The 20,911-nt window shown below is 41.1% G+C and overlaps 1 protein-coding gene and 1 long non-coding RNA gene across 3 annotated transcripts; both read left to right on the top strand.

The window, feature by feature from the left end:
* The first annotated feature begins 1,620 nt into the window (after window positions 1-1,620).
* On the top strand, window positions 1,621-6,214 carry LOC139073082 (sterile alpha motif domain-containing protein 3-like). Of its 2 annotated transcripts, XM_070556055.1 has the most exons (7): window positions 1,621-1,716; window positions 3,691-3,763; window positions 4,311-4,402; window positions 4,545-4,916; window positions 5,052-5,118; window positions 5,242-5,407; window positions 5,824-6,214. In XM_070556055.1, the coding sequence occupies exons 4-7, from the start codon at window positions 4,623-4,625 to the stop codon at window positions 5,936-5,938; spliced, it is 642 nt and encodes a 213-aa protein (XP_070412156.1). In that variant the 5' UTR covers window positions 1,621-1,716; window positions 3,691-3,763; window positions 4,311-4,402; window positions 4,545-4,622; the 3' UTR covers window positions 5,939-6,214. The 2 variants fall into 2 exon arrangements, with proteins under 2 accessions (XP_070412156.1, XP_070412155.1); XM_070556054.1 differs by lacking the exon at window positions 1,621-1,716 and having other exon boundaries at window positions 3,626-3,763.
* A 9,102-nt stretch (window positions 6,215-15,316) lies between these two features.
* On the top strand, window positions 15,317-16,106 carry LOC139061917 (uncharacterized). Its single transcript, XR_011515559.1, has 2 exons — window positions 15,317-15,952; window positions 16,018-16,106. It is a non-coding gene; the product is annotated as an uncharacterized lncRNA (long non-coding RNA).
* The last annotated feature ends 4,805 nt before the right edge of the window (window positions 16,107-20,911 follow it).

Raw genomic sequence — 20,911 nt, 5'->3', positions numbered from 1 at the left:
GTGCAGATTGTTTATTTTTTACCCGTTCATTAAAAAGTAGACATGTAGCCTTCAATAAATTATTGCATGTATAAGCTGAGAAAAAGTAATGTGTAAGTTATAATTGTAGAAGTTATTACAGCACTGATGCCGACAACTGTTTTTTTTGGGAGCAGTTCTGATTGTACAGTCTAACAGCTGCAGGGAGGAAGGACCTTCGGAAACGCTCCTTCATGCATCTAGGATGCAGCAGTCTGTCACTAAAGGAGCTCTGCAGTTCAGCAACATTTACATGCATGGGGTGAGAGACTCTGTCCATCAAAGATGTTATTTTGGCCAGAGACCTTCTGTCTCCCACCACCTGCACTGGGTCTAGGGTGCATCCTAGAACAGAGCTGGCCTTCCTGATGAGTTTATCCAACCTCTTCCTCTCAGCTGCCAATAAACTGCTGCTCCAACATACCACGCTGTAAAAAATGACAGATGCTACCACAGAGTCATAGAAGCTCTTTAAAAGCGCTCCCTGTACCCCAAATGACCTCAGCCGCCTCAGCAGGTAGAGTCTGCTCTGACCCTTCCTATAAAGAGCATCCGTGTTGTGGCTCCAGTCCAGTTTATTATTCAGGTGAACACCCAGGTACCTATAAGAGTCCACTATCTCAATGCCCACTCCCTGGATGTTCACCGGTGTCACTGTGGTGGGTCTGCGTCTCCTGAAATCCACCACCAACTCCTTGGTTTTCCCGGCGTTGATCAGCAGGTGGTTCTGCTGACACCAGTCCACAAAGTCCAGAGTCCCCCGTCTGTACTCTGAGTCATCCTCACCAGTGATGAGGCCAACTATGGCAGAGTCGTCAGAGAACTTCTGTAGGTGGCAGCGTGGGGAGCTGATGGAGAAGTCAGCAGTGTAGAGGGTGAAGAGGAACGGTGCCAGCACAGTTCCCTATTAGGTAGAACATTCTGTGACCCTATGGTGTAAATCTATAATAATAAAAACTAAATGTTTTAATCTGGTTTATTTGGTTATTCTACCTCCTTAATATACTCGGCATTCATTTGATTTTCCCTCTTATAGCAAACAACACACTTGTCATTATTTATTACACTGTTAGAAATTACCAGCATTTCACATTAATTTAAAGTAATATTTTACAGTAATTTATTGTAATTAAGTTTCCCTGTAATAACCCATTGAATTAATGTAAAAATAAAATATCCTTGGATTTTACAGCATTTAACTCCTATTTTACAGTATAATCTTGCCATGTAAAACCATCTGTAATATTACAACCAGGAATTTTATTTTCACAGCAAAACTGTAAAAAGTGCACTGATTTCACACCATCAAACTGTAACATTACAGTAAAATATTGACTTGGAAGTCACGTGACACAGGCAGCCTATATACTGCCAGAACAATGAATGACAGACAATAGAGCAATTAAAGTTATGGATGTAACATATAATGTTCATGAAATTTAAAGACATAAAAGTTCAAAGATGAGCTGATTTTTGTTTGGTGGTAAAAGTTATTTTACATTTTGTAGTGGACTACAACTCTTGAGTTGCCTTTTCTGGACAAATGTTGGAGCATTAAACGTACCAGAAAATTATTTCTTTTTTCCGTCCGGCGGATCCACGGGCAGACTGGAAGGGGAGGAGACTTCCTCTAAACGAACTACTAATTTGAACTGAAGGCGCGAAATCCCTCTTTCCCTTTCTCCGCCGGTGAAGAAGGTGAGCAACTTTGTTTTTACAATGATATTTACTTTTTGTTGAACGTTTATTGCATGCCGCATATTGTCTTTAAAAATGTTGCATCGAAGGCTGCATGTGGAAGTTGGTCTACCAGCTCAGGAATGTTTTTTAAGGGGGTGGGGGGGGGGGGGGGGGCGGCTATCTATTGTTGATGGAAACAATGGGGGGTTGACAAATGAAACATGATGTGCCGTGAGGCAAAGCGATGTCAGACCCATGATTTACCGCAGAGCGGAGCGGGTGCAGCTTGGAGCACTTCTGACGTGTTGCGCTCCACTTTGTATGCAAAAACGTTCAAAGATATTGCCAACTAATGCTGCGTTCCCACTGGCCATAACGTATACGTCAAACAGCGCGCTTAAAGCCCCGTATTTGAAGCCCTATATTTTTTTTACTTTGGCCCTTGTAACGTCTGCCGTAACCGTTGGCTGCTGCCTCAGGAACCCCCCTGCTGCAGGGGGGAAAGTGCGCGGGAGGGGCTCTCTAAACTTATCCAACACGCAGACTTCTTCACCAATCTTTTTCCAAACGAAGTCCTAGTTATGCCGATCTGTTTAGGCATGACAGGAGGGGCCATACGGTTCGCGGTGATTGAATACGACGATAAGTTTATGCTCTATGGCTGAAATTCTTAAATGCTTGTTTTTTTTTCATGGAATCTGGCTCGTAGTAGTGATATGACAACAACAGGCGCTCTGATTGGTTGCTGCTTGTAAAGCGACGCAGCTGAACGTTGAAGCTTGAAAAGTATCAAGCTTTGACGGAGCCAACGCTGTTGAATCTCATTGCAGAAAAATAATTAATTGCTGTGCATTCATTTTGCACATGTATAAGATATGTATAAGATACAGATAATTAATATGGTTAACAGATCTTATATCTAAAGTGCAATACTGTAATTTTCTGCAGCTCATTCCTGTGCAATATCCCATCTGCCCTCCCGTCATATTTCTTTTCAGGATTTTCTTTATTGACACATATATATTTAGTCATCTTTTCCCTTTTACCATGTCTCTCTAATATTTTGCTCCTTACTATATTTTTTTTGCTTTATTTTATTATATTTTTATTATATTTTATTATATTTTCTCCTGTATCATGTTGCTGAGAGACCGCTGCTCGTCATACACGTTTCATTGCAATGTTGACCCTGTGCTAACTTGCATATGACAAATAAACTAAAACTGAAAAACTGAACTGAGATACAGATAATGCTGTACTCACTCATCCTTAGAAATCTCTGTCAGGGTGTGAACTTTGACTGTACTCATTATCTTATTTGATTTGATTGCAAGTATAACCAATGTACTGTCATTTTTGCACACTATAATTAATAATCCAGCTGTCATATCTGCACAATGAATGACTAATATATTCTGCACATCAGACTCACTTTGATTATTACTGACTCACCTCGTTTAATCATAACTGAATAATCCCTCTGTTATTTTACACAGATTGGTGTATTTGTGTTTGTAACTACCGACTTCAAGATCACTGCTGCTATTTCCACTATTTATCATCCACATTTTCACTGTTGCAGCCACATTCATCTGGAATTCTCAACCTATTTAGATACTACTCCCAGATATACCCGAGTGCTTTCTTTTCTTAAATACTTGTTGTATTGTTCTTTAACTGCTTCTGCTACTCCACTGCTCATACTTTCATACACAAATTTCCTAACTGTGGGACAATGAAGGAATACTTATCTAATCCTTGGCTATGGTTTCCTCTTGCTCTGCAGTCCATTCAAGATATGTGTGATAAAGTAACTACAGAGTGAAAGGCACTCTGATTAGTTGGCGCTCATAACACTGCGTTTCTTTTTGTTAGCAATGTTTTTTTTAGTATCGGTTATCTACTTATCACTGTTATCTACAACATTCTGACCTAAAATTTGTGTTCTTCACCTTGCTTCCCTGTGTTGACTTGAGTATGCCTGTATTCTAGGTTGGACTGACATCTTGATACTTCTGTACCTGTGTCACACAAATTTGTAGTTCCTGTTGCTGGTGCGACTAAGGTAGTTACTGTTTTAATCATGAGCATTGCTGTTTGTGTTTTATTTCATTTTGATGATGAATAATAATTGTAAAAATTACTGTTTACATTGATAGAAAAATCTCAAAGTGCTACTGAAAACACACACATAAATAAATACAATTGTCTGACTTAGGTGACTTAGGCCACCCGTGCCTACAAGGTGGAAGCTCCAATTCTGTTGGCAAAAAAATTTGGCGGTCAGTAGGAATGTTCAAATAGCAGGAAGGAGGAACTAGGAAGAATAACGAATGTTGTGGGGTAGAAAAAAACTATCATAATTTTGAAGAGAAATATCTTTTGAAAGATTTAGGTATCTTTAATATATACACAAACACTGTGGACTGCAGCTTTATTTGGATAAACAACATCAGTGTTTACAACACTTCTACACTGTAACATAACTTCTGTGACATAAGTCTGTTAATGCAGTCACAACTGGGAGTCAAACGGACCCTTTAGTCATTGCTCCAACTTCTGGGCTATAACTGTCCCTAATAGTAGTGTTACCCTATGATTCCCCTTCTTAGGTGTGTCAGGTGGGGCCCAGTGGATTTCCCAGAGGGGGAGACCGAGGCATCGTTGATGAAGATGAAGAGGGATCTACTGAACATCTACTCAGGCAGGCTTTCTACTGTTGTTTTGGGTTATTTTGTTTGGAGTTTTTTCATTTGTCAAGATCTAAAAACTGTGTGTTCGGCAGCTAACAAGACCAAATTGTTACTTTGGTACTAACAATACATTTTTATTGTCTGTATACACAGAGGAAGGAATGAAAGGGGCGGAGAGAGCAGAACCAATGATGGAAAAGACATGTCATCCTCCGGCAATACCTTAACAAAATGCCTGCTGCAGCAATGTCTGACATCAAAGAGGAGTGGCCCTTTCTCTTCTCTCCGAAAAGCCTATTCTCACATTTTGCTCTTTTGACGGACATCAACGTCCTTCAGAAAGTACAGGTGGCAATAAGTCAACGAGGACAGACCATCCTGGATTACTGTTCAACACTGGACCATCCCAAGATCAATGAAGTTCTGGTCAACTACGCTCAAGACTCTGATAAGGCTGCCTCCATCCTGCTGGTCCTAATGTTGTACTTCAAAGAGCCAAAAGAATGTTTGGTGCTTGAAGTTGATGTAAGATTTTGTATTAAAAAATTTAAAATGCAAATTGAATGATTACATTATCAACTGTACGATTTATTAACTTTGACCAATGAGGAATATTTATACTCTATCCTAAATCTATGCTGCTGTGTGATTATGTTACAGCCATGTGCCACTGCCGTGGACATAAGTTCTGCAGAACTTCCCACCACCCCCTTCTTGATCATTCAAGGTAATATTACTTTGATCCAATATTGACATTTCTGTCTTGATATAACTTGTTTCATTCTTGAAATCTAGATGAATTTTGTAGCTGAAGTAGAAAAAAATGCTCATATCAGTCTTTTCATTTCAGGTGACATGATGAAGCCCTCTGGATGGCTGATATCCATCGAGGGACAGGTCATGATGGGCCCACACCCGTTCTTTTTACATGGTGTAGCTGCATTGTTGAGCTGCTATTACGTCTTCAACATCGAGTATCCTGCCACTGGATCGTTAACACTGGAGTTCATTCAAAGGTATTTTATAAAGATCACATTTAAAGTGACAGTGTGTAGTATTTGTCATTAATTTCTGGAAATATAAGTTGAAATGTTTTGCAAAATGAATCAAATGAAGCCCATTCATTGAAAAATACCAGCAACTTTGTGACAAATAACCATAAAAATCAGGTATAAAATACACACGCGAGGGTCCGACTCTCTGGAGGACGCCATGTTGGATTGTATGTTTATTTTGATGTATTTATGGTTTTGCTGGAGGTTTTTGACTCCTTTGAAAACTGTGCAACAACACTCTTCTTCCTTTTCTTGTGTGTTATTTGGCGGGTGGCACTCAACATAAAAAGATGCATTTTTCACCAATTAATGTTTTGGAGGGTGAACCAGAGTCATTAATCTCATATCAACTGAAACTATCTTTGCTTTTTTAACAGGTGCTTCCTGGGAATCAACCCTGAGAGAGGGTCAAAGACCAAGAAGCGAACAGCAATCAACCCTCGTGTGAGCACTTTTTTTAGGAAGCTCATTGATTTTGAGTGGACATCATAGATTTTTGCAGCAGTACTCAGGCTCAGTTCTTCAGTGTTCGTTTATTTTTAGATAAGTTTACGTTAAATGTTTTCCTGTTCTATTGCCCATAATGTTAAAGACTAAGGAGCGCCTGACCCCATTCCCTTCTTCACTGTCTCCTTTCCTCTCGTGTTGTTGTGAGGGCCTCATTCCCTTTTCTCAGTGTTTTTCCTCATTTTAATTTTACAACTTGAAAGATTAATCTTGAATTCTTGGCTGTATAAAATATGTTGAATAAAATTTCTATAAATATGCCATTGGATTAACACTGACTTTACTTTGGCGACTGGGTTGTATTTGTGCAACGGTAGTACATTTAAAGCAAATGGAACCTCAGGATTACTTATTACTGGATTACTTATTACAGTACATTACTGGATTTTTTTTTACATTTTCATACATTGTAAATTCACAGTAAATCATTGTGAACTTGTAAATAGTACATACTGTAAAAGTACAGGGCCTTGTTGTAATGAACAGCAAAAGATTGTAATTCCCCAGGAATGTACTGTAATATAACAGTAAATGCTTTGTCATTAAAGCTGTAAAGTTGCAGTGTACAATTGTGATTTTACAGCAGTACATTATAATATCACAGCAGCAAAATTACAGTAAATTGCTGTGAGTGCATGTAACAGTATTTTACTGTGAAAGCACGGCAAAAGTACGGCAAAATTTATCCAGTAAATTATTGTGAATTCACGGTGAAAATTTTAAGAGTGTATAGGTAGAAAATGTTGTGACCTTACTTGAAATCCATAATTACACCACACAGAATTTTTAGTTTTGCATGCTGTCACCAGAGGTTTTCTTTCTCTTCAGACAAGCCAACAGGCTAATCCAACAGTCTAGCTGAGCTTGTTTTGTTCATAGACATGAATTCCTAGACAACATATTGGGCAACGGAGAGCGTCGTTGCCATATTGGATGGGTCCATCTCTCTCTGAAGCCAAACCCAAGAGAAGTCAATGCAGAGAGAGCAACAATGCTTTTTTTTGTGCGGCCTATGGTTGTAACAAAGAGCGCACTATTGAAAACAGATCCCGTGGGGCATTTCTGGGAAGTTTCTAGCCTGTCTGTTGGGATTTTATATTTTAACTTTTTAAATTTATTTTATGGAATTACCGTATTTTCCGCACCATAAGGCGCTATTAAAAACCTTTGATCTTCCCCTGAACCGGCAGTGCGCCTTTTATACATGTATTAAAGACATGGGTGAAGCCAGCCACACCTGCGTCTGCAGGAAAACAAGGAGCCGGCCCGTAGCACCGCCCACCCTCACCAAATAAAAGGTGTGGCACTGCTCCACACAGCTATACCGGTAACCAGCCATGGCACCAGCGAAGAGAAAAGCTTACGAGGCAGAGTTCAAGCTCAAAGCCATCGCTCACGCCGTTGAGCATGGAAACAGAGCAGCAGCGAGAGAATACAAGATTAACGAGTTGATGGTCCGCAAGTGGAGAAAGCTGGAAGACCAGCTGCTGCAGGTGAAGAAAACACAGCGTAGCTTCAGAGGCAACAAGACAAGATGGCCGCTGCTTGAAGACCGAGTTGAGCAGTGGGTCGCAGAGCAGCGAGCAGAAGCGTCTCCACCATCTCCATTTGTCTTAAAGCTGCAGCATTAGCACAAGAGATGGACATTGCGGACTTCATAGGAGGCCCTTCTTGGTGTTTTCGCTTCATGCGGAGGCGAGCGCTTTCTATCCGCACCAGAACTACCGTCTCGCAGCAGCTGCCCGCCGACTACGCTGAGAAGCTAGTTGTTCCGCTCCTATTGCACTAAGAAGATGGCAGACAAAACATCCAGCCCCAGCACATCACCAACATGGACGAGGTCCCGCTTACCTTCAACATCTGGACCGTGGAGAAAATGGGGACCAGCACAGTGTCTGTGCGGACGACCAACCACGAGAAGTCCTGCTTCACCGTCGTGCTCGCCTGCCAGGCTGATGGCCAGAAGCTGCAGCCGATGGTCATCTTCAAGCGGAAAACTTTACCCAAACAAATGCTTCCTGCCGGCGTGATCATCAAGGCGAACCCGAAGGGCTGGATGGATGAGGACATGATGGCGGCGTGGCTGATACAGGTGTACACCAAAAGACGGGACGGCTTCTTCCACACTTGTCCAGCCATGCTGATCTGCGACTCCATGCGGGCCCATCTCACCTACACCATTAAAATCCAGGTGAAGAGGATGAACACGGAGCTCACCATCATACCAGGTGGATTAACCAAAGAACTCCAGTCGCTGGACATCGGGGTGAACCAGTCCTTCAAAGCGAAAGTCCGAGCAGCGTGGGAGTGCTGGATGACTGATGGCGAACACATGTTCACCAAGACGGGCCGGCAGCGCCGATCGACTTATGCCTGGGCCAACGTTTCTGTCCAGGCTGTTGTTCGAGCTTTCACCAAGGCCGGTATCACAATGGGAGAGACGAGCAACAACAGTGACATTGACTCTGACGGCGATGAGCCCGGCGTGCTGGGTTCAGTGCTGGATCAGTCAGGGGCGCCGTAAAGCAGTGAAAGATTAGGAAGATTCTAAGGGCCCACAGCTGTCAGGGGCCCAAAAAAGTTTCAAAGTTGAATAAAAAAATAATAAAGTTTAAAAATCACAAGTACTTTACTTTGCAGTATTTTTCTCATTTAATACATTAAACAGTCGTTTAGTCTTCATGAAATGTATATTTATTCAGAGGTCCCTAGTTAATTACTACTATACTACTAATTAGGTTTTACAAGATGTAATTTGTTTATGTGGCTTTTAGATCACAAACCAAAAATCTGTCATTTCCAAATAATTCATCAGAGAGCAAAAATGAAACAAAAGCTATTAATACTTGTAATAAATAAACTTAATATAACATTGAACACAGTAAAATATGAAATCTAGTATTGATGATGGAGAACTACAGCTAATATCCTGCAGGAGTCTGTGCTGCATTGTCCCTGTTGTGCATTAATTTTAAAGACTGTTGTAACTTGGATAAAGATTTTGTCACAAATAATAGCCTATATTGTAACACATATATCAATTTCATTATGTACAGAGCCTGGACCCTCCCAATGTCAGGTTTGGTCAGGACAAAGTATATACGTATTCATGTAAAGTTGTCCAACTTTAAAATTTTATGTAACCCTAACTGACTCCGGTTTGAACTGTGTGCTTATTCATTTTGTGTCTATGATGAAGCCGTGGAGACTTAATAAAGAAGTCACCTTGTGAGCAGTGAATCCTTAATTTTGTCAGTCATAGAGAAATACTTGATTTCAAGAGGAAAGACAGCTGAAAATGTAGTTATGTAAAGCTTTGACACAACATGGAAATTTAATTAGATATCCAAATTTGAATTTTATCATCAAATAAATTTTTAGAATAAATAAACACATTTTAAGGGAGTAAAAGGGAAAAGGAGATGAACACATTTCAGCATGTGCATTTCCTGCTTTTTCCAGCAGTGAAATTTCTACTTCTGTTGAAGGAAATTCACTGTTTAATGAGAGACAGCTGGTGAAAAGTATATGTAAATAAGTAAGAATGCACGTAGACCTACATAATTAAGCAAAACTGAAACACTAATATAACATATATATATTATATTGTTTTCTCCCTTCGAATCTGGGAGGGTGGAACCCCAGCTCCGGCTACGGAGAGCCCCCAGGGGTCCCAACTTCATATTTTTTCATGGGGCCCAAAATCTCTGGCAGCCTCCCTGGGGTCAGTTCTTCATGTCAAACACGGAGGACGAGGATTTTGAGGGATTTATGGACGAGGAATGAAAAAAAGATGGGAGTGTTTTTTTCAGTATTGCTGCTGAATAGTTTTTATAGCTGCTATAGACAAATCTGTACAGAGCTGTGTTGCTGCGGTCTGAAAGGCCAACAGCGCCTGTGCGTAAAGATAGGACTTTAAACACGTTGTTTATATTAAACAGCTGTACAGTGTTGCCACGATCCGAATGGGCAATGGCGCCCTGCGTGAGACTGGGACTTTAAACATGTTTATTTTAAACATAAGCAAACAGTTGTGTTGCCGCTGTCTGAATGTGCATCTTTGCTCCAGCCGTGCCTGCACGTAAAAATGGGACTTTTGTTTGTTAAACAGCATACGTCTGATTTTTATTCTTGCTGCTTAAAGCATCCATGCAAAAAATGACACTGACAATTACGAAACTGTTATTTTTATTGTGAATGGGAGGAATAAAGTTTGATTTTGATCTAACTCCTTCGTTTGGCTTATTGTACCAATTACGCACTACTAGGTGGAGTAAGACTTCTCTGCTTGGCTCCCGGGTCATTACAACCACACAGTGGCCGCACATAATGTTTTATCTCCGGCAGACTCGGCTCCCCTGTCCTGCAGCGGTAAGAGGGGCTTACTGCTGCATTCAGTCAGTCATGCCGTTACCAGAGTTTAAATCTTCATTCTTGCTGCTAAAAGCACCCATGCATTAAATTGGGACTAAATGTTACTTTAATAATGTGAAATTAATTTTTTAGTATAGATAATGAGTGGAGTAACTTTTGACTTTGATCTAATTGCCCAATTTTCCTTAACTGTGCCGACCGGGACACTCGTTTGCTTTGCTGGGTTCGTGTTTTGATCCAGTGAGCCTTATGTGCAGACCAAACCTTTAACTAGGACGTTGATTGGCTGTGCGCCCTATAATCAGGTGAGCCTTATGGTGCAGAAAATACGCAAAATAACTATCATGCCACACCATATGTCTGATTTTGTGAAAAAGCATAACAGATTGCGTTTTTTAGTTGGGTAAGCGCCTTCCTCTGTAGAAATAAATACACTGGCGGCAAACGGAGACCCACCTAAGATGGCTGCCGGCCACTGCGGCAGCCCCATTAGGCAGCGCCAGTCCACGGGCGTCTATGTGTACGATGTCTGTGGTTTTGTTGTCCACAGCATGTGAGCACATGAACAGTTCCCTTTGTTTTCTTCTGCAGCCCAAATGAAGAGCAAATAACAAACTCTTACGCTGCACCCTGGCAACTTCTTCAAAAGTCTTAAAATGTTATTTTATTAATAGGATTTACTAAATCTGCTTAGTGTATTTGACTTGTGTTTAACTATTTTAATAAATAACAGTTGTGATTTAATAAATTTTAATTAAATCCTAAGATGGTGTATAATAGGGCCAAGAATCTTATTTTTTGGGAAGAGCCACAACAGCTTCTCTACTTTTTAATAAATAAATAAAGTTAAAAATGAATCACTGCCTCGTTGTTTTTATTGAAGTATTGCTGTGTTAACGTTAAAGTGGATTATCATAGTTGAAGTGCTCTCCGAGTGTCTCTCCGGGAACAGTGCAGGCTGGTTCTGACCAAGCTGCCATCCAGTCACCCATAACCGTGATCTTCATGTTCCTGACATCCGTTATCACCAAAACATGCTTCATGTTCTTCCAGCATGGTTTTACTTTACCGAGTCAGAGGTTTTTCACTTACAGATTTACTGTGTAAGTAAACTGTTTCTGATTTGGAAGTTTCTAGGTATACTTTTTGTTAAGGATTATTATTATTATTATTATTATTATTATTATTATTATTATTATTATTATTATTATTATTATTATTATTATTATTATTATTATTATTATCACTATTATTATTATCGTCTTGTATTTAATTGGTAGACACTGGATTTTAGCTAAATATATTTTTGAATCTGTCAATAAAAAGTCAAAAGTTTAATACATTATTTGTTTAAATGCTTTCGTCGTAAAGCTTGTCAATTATACAATTGTTTTGAAATGTGAAAATGTCCAATAATAGATGAAGCTAGATTTATATGAATGAAAGTCAAAGTGGTTATTTTATAATAAACAGCCAGTAGTAGTAGATGTTTAAAAACCAGTTTAATCAGCATTATTTTTCTTCTGTATATCATCCAAATCCTCCCTGTTGACTTCATCATTTTTGCCACTTTCATCTAACCTTTGACCTCTCCTCCTTCATTAAATGTATGCATTGTCATCACTCTTCCTGCATTGCTTGTTGTCTGAAACACCGACTTGTGTGAATTAATAGTTTGCTCTTTCTGTGTGTCATCACACTTCTCTCTCTCTGTCAGCCAAGGACAAATCGACTGATCCAGCTCAATGCTTCAAGCCTGGCAGCATCCAGTCATCCTGTCAGTCAATGAATCCATACGAAGCTCATCTCAGGGTGACAGGATGTGCTGCAGCACTTTCAGACCGTTGCACAAATACATGTTTACATCATAAACAACACTGTGGAGGAATCTGACAGCTTGTTTGACAAACTTCTTCTTTGAAACTACCCTGAAAATGTATTAAGCAAACAAAGCAACCCTGTTATGGTATATGCGCATGTTTTGCTTTAGATCAACAGAACTTTTCTGTCTCTAAAATGTAAGGAGTCAGCCACGGAGCTAGGTCAGATCAAACAGTCCACATTTGTGTGATAAAAGTGTTTTCTTATGAAACCAGCTGAATGGTGAAGCAGGTTTAGGTTTCCTAATGCAAACAAATACTAACATGAACATGTACATAGGGAGTGCTCACTTTTAGGATTGACCAACACAAACACTTCTCCTGTATGTCAGACCTTGTTCAGACTTCAGACAACGCTAACTGAACCATTGGGTTTCAATGAAATAGCCACACATTAATAATTCCATGTGCATCCATACCAGATTAATTTTTAATTCAACTCAAGTTAAAACTACAATTCCATCATTTATCAGTCTGATGAATAAGGCTAAAGACCACATATGATTACTTGTGCAAGTTTTAAAGGTGTGGTTTACCCTAACCCATTTAATACATCTGCAGTGTTCTCTAGTGTTAAAGGGACTTTACGGAGTTTTGAATTTTTATGCTCGCAATTGCCCCCTCAGGCCAAAAGCGTGCTCTTGTTTGAGGAGTGAGCACCACCTCACCCCTGCCACGTGTACCTCAAGGGATAAACCATCAATCCTGCTCAATGGTCGACTTTCCTCGCGGGGTCACCCATAAAGACAGTGGGAGGGTTATCAAGAAATTGGGTCGGAAAACTGCGTAAGCAACTTTCCACGCAAACTTTGGGATTTATAAATGAAAACTTCGCAGAAAAATGTGCGCAAATTTAAGTTGACTAAGGACCTGGCTTACGCACATTTTGGACATGGAGAGCACCTGCAGTGCTGCTGCTGATAAGATACAATTGTGAAATCCTGCAGCATTATCACTTGTACTGCTTCGTGTCACACAGAACAAGCCACCCACACGCAGACACACGCGCGGACACACACACTAACACACTAACACACACACACACACACACACACACACACACACACACACACACACACACACACACACACACAAACACAAAAACACACAGCCTGAAGCGCAGAATACAGAATATCAGCAAGGGGGAAGATTGAGACAGAATGTCATGGGTCTGTGACAGTGTGAGCATCCTGTCACTGTGACCAGATTGATCATGTGCCCAGGCTGCTTAACCAAGGGAGATCTTTCTTTGGGTGACTGGTTAGCCAAGTGACTCTCACTCGAGAATCTGGGGATTGAATCCTGATCAGACCATTTTTTATATATATCCGCCACAGATCTCTCTGAAGAACTCAGCATTGACGGCTTCAGCAACGCTGTGCCACTCCGTGGATTTTCTCTTATTTGTTTTGCAAAAGCACTTCCTTTCATTTCTCCACCTCACCCACAAGTACCTCAAGTTCTGCTTGTGAAATAGTGCTTCCTTGATCTGCAGTCGTGATCGAAATGCTGCAAGGAGCTGTCTTATGTATATGCATGAGATCCACAAGGCACTTTTCATTAACTATTTATGGCAGTAAGTGGGCGTGGTGAGGGCGGGATGTGACTAAAATGCAGCTGAGAACCTTTCTAGATAGTTTCTGATTTATAAAGTGGAGGTTGCGTGCAGCTGTGTGTACTCCATGTTTTATTGTCACAAACCTTGGCGTACATACTTTCTTTTTTTTGCTGAGCTTAAGTACGGTTTTAGTAAGGATTCTACGCAATGTTTTATAAATGAGTCCCCTGGATTGTATTGGAATGTTTACTGTGTGAAGTGCCTTGAGATGACTCTTGTCGTTATTTGGCACTATATAAATACACTTGAATTGAATTGAATTGAATTGAATTGAATTGAATTGAAAAGTGTAGCGTTGGAGAAAGCCAGCAAGGTCAACAATCGGCCCTACCAGCGGGCAGAGGTCATCACACATCAAGTGTCCAGCCAATTTTTTTTCTGCCAGGAATGCTGTCTGCCTCTCCATACCAAACCAGTCTCCTATTTACCTTCCCTGGCCTTGCCACTAGGAAGAGTAAGCTGTAACATTCCTCTTCCCTCTCTTATGTGTGGGAAGCTACAAGGTCTACTCCTGAAGACGAGACTTTACTCTTTTAATAAAATGTGTCTATGCTATTCTATAAAATGATTTCTTTCACTCTACAAATTGATTACAATCATTTTCTGTTTTATCTAAAGTGATTTAATAATGTCTTAACTGCTTCACAGTAATGAATGAATCAACATAATTGTTTATTATTTCAAGACTTACTTCAGATACACCAAAATAATCTACTTGATGATTTAATAATGATTTATTATCAGTATATTCACATATTAATATTGGCATGCTAACAAATTAATGTTTGACATATTTACTTCACATTAAGTGAAATAAGCTTTCCTAAGTATCTGAGGAAGAAGTTACGTCTGAGGACTCTTCTAACTGCCCGCTACATTCTCTGGCTTCAATTTGTTTAAAACTTATAAACAAGAAATCTTCAAAGAGAAATCACTTCCTCAATTTATTAATTCCAGCGAGCTGTGCCAGTTCAGCCAAACTGTGCCAGCAGCATAAAGAACCATTTTTTTCCAAGACTTAAGAACTTATTTGCTAAGCCTGCAAACAACTCCATCAGATGCAAACTTCATTCGACCAACAGCAGTCCCCGAGTTGTATCTTATCGGCCAGCCGTGCAAATTCAAAGGAAGCTACGACCTTTGACATTCCAGAAGCCGACTCCTCTGAGCAGCCTGGCCGGATCGACTTCCTGCCAGCTGGACCTACCTAGAACTCCTATCGCAAGGGTAATCGTGTCCTGTCACCTGGCACTGGATGGTTTTTATTATTAATTTGATAACTTGTTAAACCTCATTAAACATTCCACCAGATTTTTTGAAAACCCAGACATCACACCTTTCCGAGTCACTTAATTAAGCTCTTAAACATAGCAGGTCATGTTTCATCAGAGTTCATTCATTGTCTCAGTTGATATCACTTTGATTCACCATTTATAATCATTTGTCCTTCATCATCATTAGTCACAGAAATATAGTAACAAATAGATTTTTACAAACCGTATTTTTGCCTCTGTGTCAAATTATTATAAAGTGTTCATTCCCTGGTGTTACCCAAATTACCTAGTTTCATCATCAATCAAATATTAAAGGTTCAACAATATAGATAATCCATATTTTTATGGAATATTACTGCCACGGTCCGTGGCGAGCTTCCTGCCTGTAACCCTGTTTTCCTCTGAGCATTGTTCACAGGTGGGCGTGTCTGAGAGCTTCCAGCTGCAGCTAATCCTGTCATCAAGGTCCAGGGGATTTAAGGAGCAGTGTGACACTTCACTTTGCCGGATGATTACTCTGTTTGGGTAGCTCTAGCCTTTTACCTGTCTCAATCTCGTGGTTTTCTACTTCCTGTGTGCTTATTTGATCTTATGAATTTTTGCTGGATTTCCTGTCACCAGAAAACCCTGACTACTCTTCCCTGCTCTGCTCCAGGTTTCGCTCCACACCCCACCTTCTCCATAACCAGCTTGGACTCCTGCAACCCAGATCACGCTGTCTCCTCCCCTGGCCGCCCGCTATCAGCCGCTCACCTGCCCTATGGATTAAACAGTTACTTCACCTCCTGGATCCTCCCTGCTCACCCGGACCTGACCTAGCCCTCCCTGAGCCTCTCACCACTACCTACAATCAGTAAGCTCCCTTCCTAAGATTATCCTCCGTCATTCCCACCAAATACTCACTGTCTCCCTCCTCAGAATCTCCTCCTGGAATCTTGCTGCCAGTCCTGCACCGCGTCTGTTCCCGTTTTTCCCGTTACTCATCATTTAATAAAGACTTTTACGTACTTACCGATTCTCTGTGTTGTGATTATGCATGTCGTGGGTCAAGAAACTGCCACCCACCATGACAATTACATTTTATTGAATGCTTTTATGTTTTATTGACGTTTTAAAAGTAACCACTTAAAACATTACATACAGCATTTTGACACCTGCCTAAAACCTCTGCACAGTGCAAAATAAATAAATTTCATTTTTATTTTCATTTAAATGCAATAATGGCTTAAATAAAGCATTATTATGGCAATGATGATGCCTCATTGCTTTATTCGAGTACCCAGATGATTATTAGAACTTATTTTAGGGTATGCTTCAATAAGATACAGGGACTAAAATGAGCTTCACCAGGTCATCGGCATGCCATGTTTTGCTTCATGGTTGTAGTAAAGCCAGATGAACCAGTTCATGTGAATTTACACTCAGAATCTCATGTCTTTTTCCAGCAGATTTCATTAGTAAAATCCTGCAGAAAACACAGCCTGGCTTCAGTTCAGCTGCTGCAGGGAAACAACTTGAAACGTTTTAGCTGCAGCTGTGGATTTTCTTCATCAGAGTCTGCTATATTTCTCTGCCTGTGAGTGGTGTGGGCTGTACCTCTGTGTTTTGCCTCATGTGCATCATGATGCACTGTGAAGCATTTGGCATTTCTTGTTGGCAACCACAAAAAGAGACGGATAGCATGCTAGTGGTCCACACAAAGCTGGCAGTGTCTTCATCCCTCCATCTTAATCCCTTCACTCACACACTTTGTTACACTCATCACTCTGCCTCTCCATCTTCGTCTAACTCCTCTCCACACCTCTCACTCATTAGTAGCAGTAATGTCTGTCCCTACCCCTCATTTGGCTTTCTACCCCATCCTTTACTTTTTCATCCTAAAATAAACTCATTGTGTGCTAAACTGTATTTATGGCTTATGTTGATGTTTATTGTGTTAACTTTTCATACAAGTTTTCATACACTTATTCACAGGAACATATGCATACAATCACACACACCTGCAAGTGCACACAGCCAGTTAATTAGAGCTTGAAGCTCTTCTCTCCTAATGAACCTGGGGGTAATTAAAGAGCCCCAGGACACAGTCGTGTCTGCAAGCTGGTTCTAATTAAGCCCCAGCGAGCTGATTTAGCTAATTAGCTAAAGGCTCCATGTCGTACACCGAAACGTTCCAGCCCCGGCTGAACACAGGAAGTTACGACGTTCCCACATTGTCCCTGGCAACACTTTCATTTCCTGCGGCATTAATCACCAGTGCTACAACTGTCTCAGAGGTGACTGCCATGTAGTGATGGGGAGGCGGGATGGGCTCAGACTGGAGCCAAAAGATTGGAAAAACATGTTTTCAAATTATTTCAGGGCTTTTTAGTTAAAAAATAGGGTTGTCACGGTGTGAAAATTTAACCTCACGGCTATTGTGACCAAAATTACCACGGTTTTCTGTATAATCGTGGTATTTTTTTTAAACGTGCTATATTTTCACACAATTAAATAAACTCTGTATATCAGGAAATATTGTCCTCAGTTTGTGTCTAAATTTAGCCTAAAATGTGTTATTTTGTAATTATGTTGTTTATTTGTTTACATTTTTCCCCTTTAGTCTTTAAAATACCAATATTTGCCCATAACTTCTTATTTTATGTCTGTTTGATGTCATCATTTTAAAAATATTAGATCAGATGATACTCAGTACTCAAGTAGCCTTCTAATCAGATACTTTATTACCCTTACTTGATTAATAAACCCTATAACAGGAAAATATTGTCCTCGGTTTGTGTCCTTCCAGTGAGCTTTGCAGATGTGGGAAAATGTCATCAGGCAGTAATCATTGTTAAATTCATAATTATTCTCGGAGAGAGACCAACTCTTATCTGCCCCTGGGAGTCCCGTAATGCATAGCGTCATTTCAACATGGCGGTGTCCGCGACACGGTTTATATGCAGGTAGCGGCGCTGCGGCTGCTTTATATAGCGACTCGTTGCATTCTCCCTCAACCCAAATCCTCGGATCACGCATTTTAGCTAAAACGCTAACGTTAACTTGCCTTGCGGCGTTGACTGTAGAGTTGTGGGTGATGGCCACGCAGATGTGTCATGAGATTTGAAGCGTTGCTGCCTTTCACAGACTCTTTTTCTGCACGTGCTGCAAACAGGATAGCCGTCTTCTATCAGCTGTCCTTTGGCATTCCTCAAATATCCAAAAGATGCCCGTACTTCCCTCTTTGTCTTTTTTGAGGGATAAAAAAATGTCCTGAGTGCTGCCGTCTCCTCCTTTGGCCATTATTTCGGCTTTAGCTTCAAGAAAGTTTTGGTTGTAAACAACAAAGTGCGCATGAGCCGCCGGCAACTTCAGCAGATGATACGGTGGCTGGTAAGGGTCACCGCGCCTACACCGCAGCCACGGTAAACCCACCGAGATAATTTTTTTTAAACAAGACGGTTATTATTATTGTCAACTTTTTTTACCGGGGTTTACCGCTACACCGGTTACCGTGACAACCCTAGTTAAAAAAATGCATTTATCTAAGAAACACAAGTGTATGCATGTGCTGAAGGTATTTAGAGCATATGAATGAATGCCTTCATTTGTCATTGAACCAGCCTCCCGGTACAACGAAACATCGTTTCATCCATCCTCTCCAAGAGCGTGTTAACAGGAACAGGCTGACTGTGGCCAAGCAGCCACTACAGCGCTCCCATATGCAGATTAAAAGAAACGGATTACGAGGGGGAGGGAACGGATGGGCACCCCCACTCTGCCCCCATCAGAGGACATAGCTGGGGTGCAGAAAAAGCACCTGTACAGTATGGTACTTGCAGTGAAGTTGAAGGTAACAAAATAATTTGGTTTCCTAAAATCCCTCTGCCATACCCCATTCTGCTCTCTGAGGCTGTAAAATCATCCCCATTAGTTGGCATCATTATCATCACTTGACAACACTTCAAAACTACCATAAATAACACATTTTGCATAAACAGACACTCGTCATTTTACCTGTCCTTGCTCATCTCTCTGATTCCACCTCCTGGAAGCTTGTTTAACAAACAACTCCTAAACCGAGGCGCTTCCTGTTTCCCTTCATTTGAGAAGAAAGAGAGGGACCAAGGCCTCAGTCAATCACAGTTTAGCATGACAGCTTGTGTTAGAGATGGAGAGAAGACAGGAGGGAATATAAGATATTCACACACAGATATTGTAATTCCAGAAATCCCTGTGATTTCTCGACACCAACAGAAATGATGGTCACAGGAATGGGTGTTGGAAGAGGAAGGAGAGGGGGGAGGCGGATGAAGGAAAAAAATCCTCCAGTCTTGTGTGTTAATAAGAGATTAAATCCCATTTCTGACAGGCTTGTCAGAGCAGGAGACAGAGTCGAGCACGGCCGGTAATTTGACTAGTTCCTATCTCCTCAAGGCTCGGTTGGTCGATGACAGCCAGGCGACAGAGCGTTGAATATGTAAGACGTCCCCACCTCCACCCCTCTAAACTCCTCCATATACCTGTGTCTAACACACACACACACACACACACACACGCACACACGCACACACACACGCACACACACACACACACACACACACACACACACACACACGCACGCACGCACACACACACACACACACACACACACACACACAGAAACATTTACATTAGAGGTGTTGACCTCCCAGGATATTGACAGATGAAAGCTTGCAGGTTGTTGCTGAGCAACACAACTCTCACATTTGTAATCTAGCATAAACTCTCGCCTCCCTTTTTTCCACATCCAGCATCTCCACTGACAATTCCCGTTAGCCCGATGTGCAGATCCTCTCAGCACACCCACGGTGAATCCAGTCAGGCCAGGTGTTATTTTAACTCATGCCTTCACAAGATGAACGAGGGACGTTTTCCTCCTCCTCCCATCCTGCGCTTTGCTGCTCCGTCTTATCCCTCTCAGTCTCATCGCTCCAGTCGGAGAAGCCTGACCCAGTATTACATTGACATTATGGGGCCACTTACCGCCCTGCTAAAATAAACCTGTGTGAAGGAGGCGTGTGACAGAACGGGGTTACAGCACGCCGTCGCACAAATTAATCAAACAAATAAACGAGGAATTTAGACCTAAACATGGAAGATCTTTCCCTCCTTTGTCTCCTCTCTTGTCAGCCAGATGGTGTGTTTGTGCCCCTCGTCGGCTCTGAGACGCACAAATAAAACTGCAAACTTGTGTTTTTGGAAGCACAGTCCCTACCTGCAGAGTCATGGGTGCAGCAGAAAAGACCCTGAATCCATAAAGAGACCTGTCCCCAAACTCTGTCCCCATCCTGAAACTCCATTTCTGTCCGCAAACTCTGTCCCAGTCAGCATCAACTGTTTCAGCTTTGAATGCTTCTGCCAAATTGTTATTGAACATCCTCTCTCTACCAGTTCTTGTGGAATGTTCCACTTGTCACCAGATCGAGTTGTAATCTGACACATTAGACGCAGACACCACTACTTCTCATAACCTTCCAAACAGAAATGACACTTATTTACCTTCACAAAGCTGGTAACCAACGTTAAAAAATATCAGCATGGAAAAATTCATTAAAAACATGAATATGTGGTTTTTATTAGCTGCACATGTTTTATGTTGATAAGCATCGTGAGTGTGTAGAAGCTTTCTGCTGAGCAGAATGGGATTTAGTCGTTTCACCTGCAGAAGTGTTCCCTCTGTGGGAGGTGGGGAAACCGCAGCCTTACAACTACTATGTTAAACTGTGAGTTTAAGAGGGGGGAGAAGACATTCTAATAAGTTATTACGGGTATTTATTATTATCTAATATCT

This window comes from Nothobranchius furzeri, chromosome 11 (genome assembly GCF_043380555.1).
Source record: "Nothobranchius furzeri strain GRZ-AD chromosome 11, NfurGRZ-RIMD1, whole genome shotgun sequence".
NCBI lineage: Eukaryota > Metazoa > Chordata > Actinopteri > Cyprinodontiformes > Nothobranchiidae > Nothobranchius > Nothobranchius furzeri.
The sequence above is the reverse complement of the archived record's forward strand: the minus strand, read 5'-3'. Positions and strand labels throughout refer to the sequence as shown.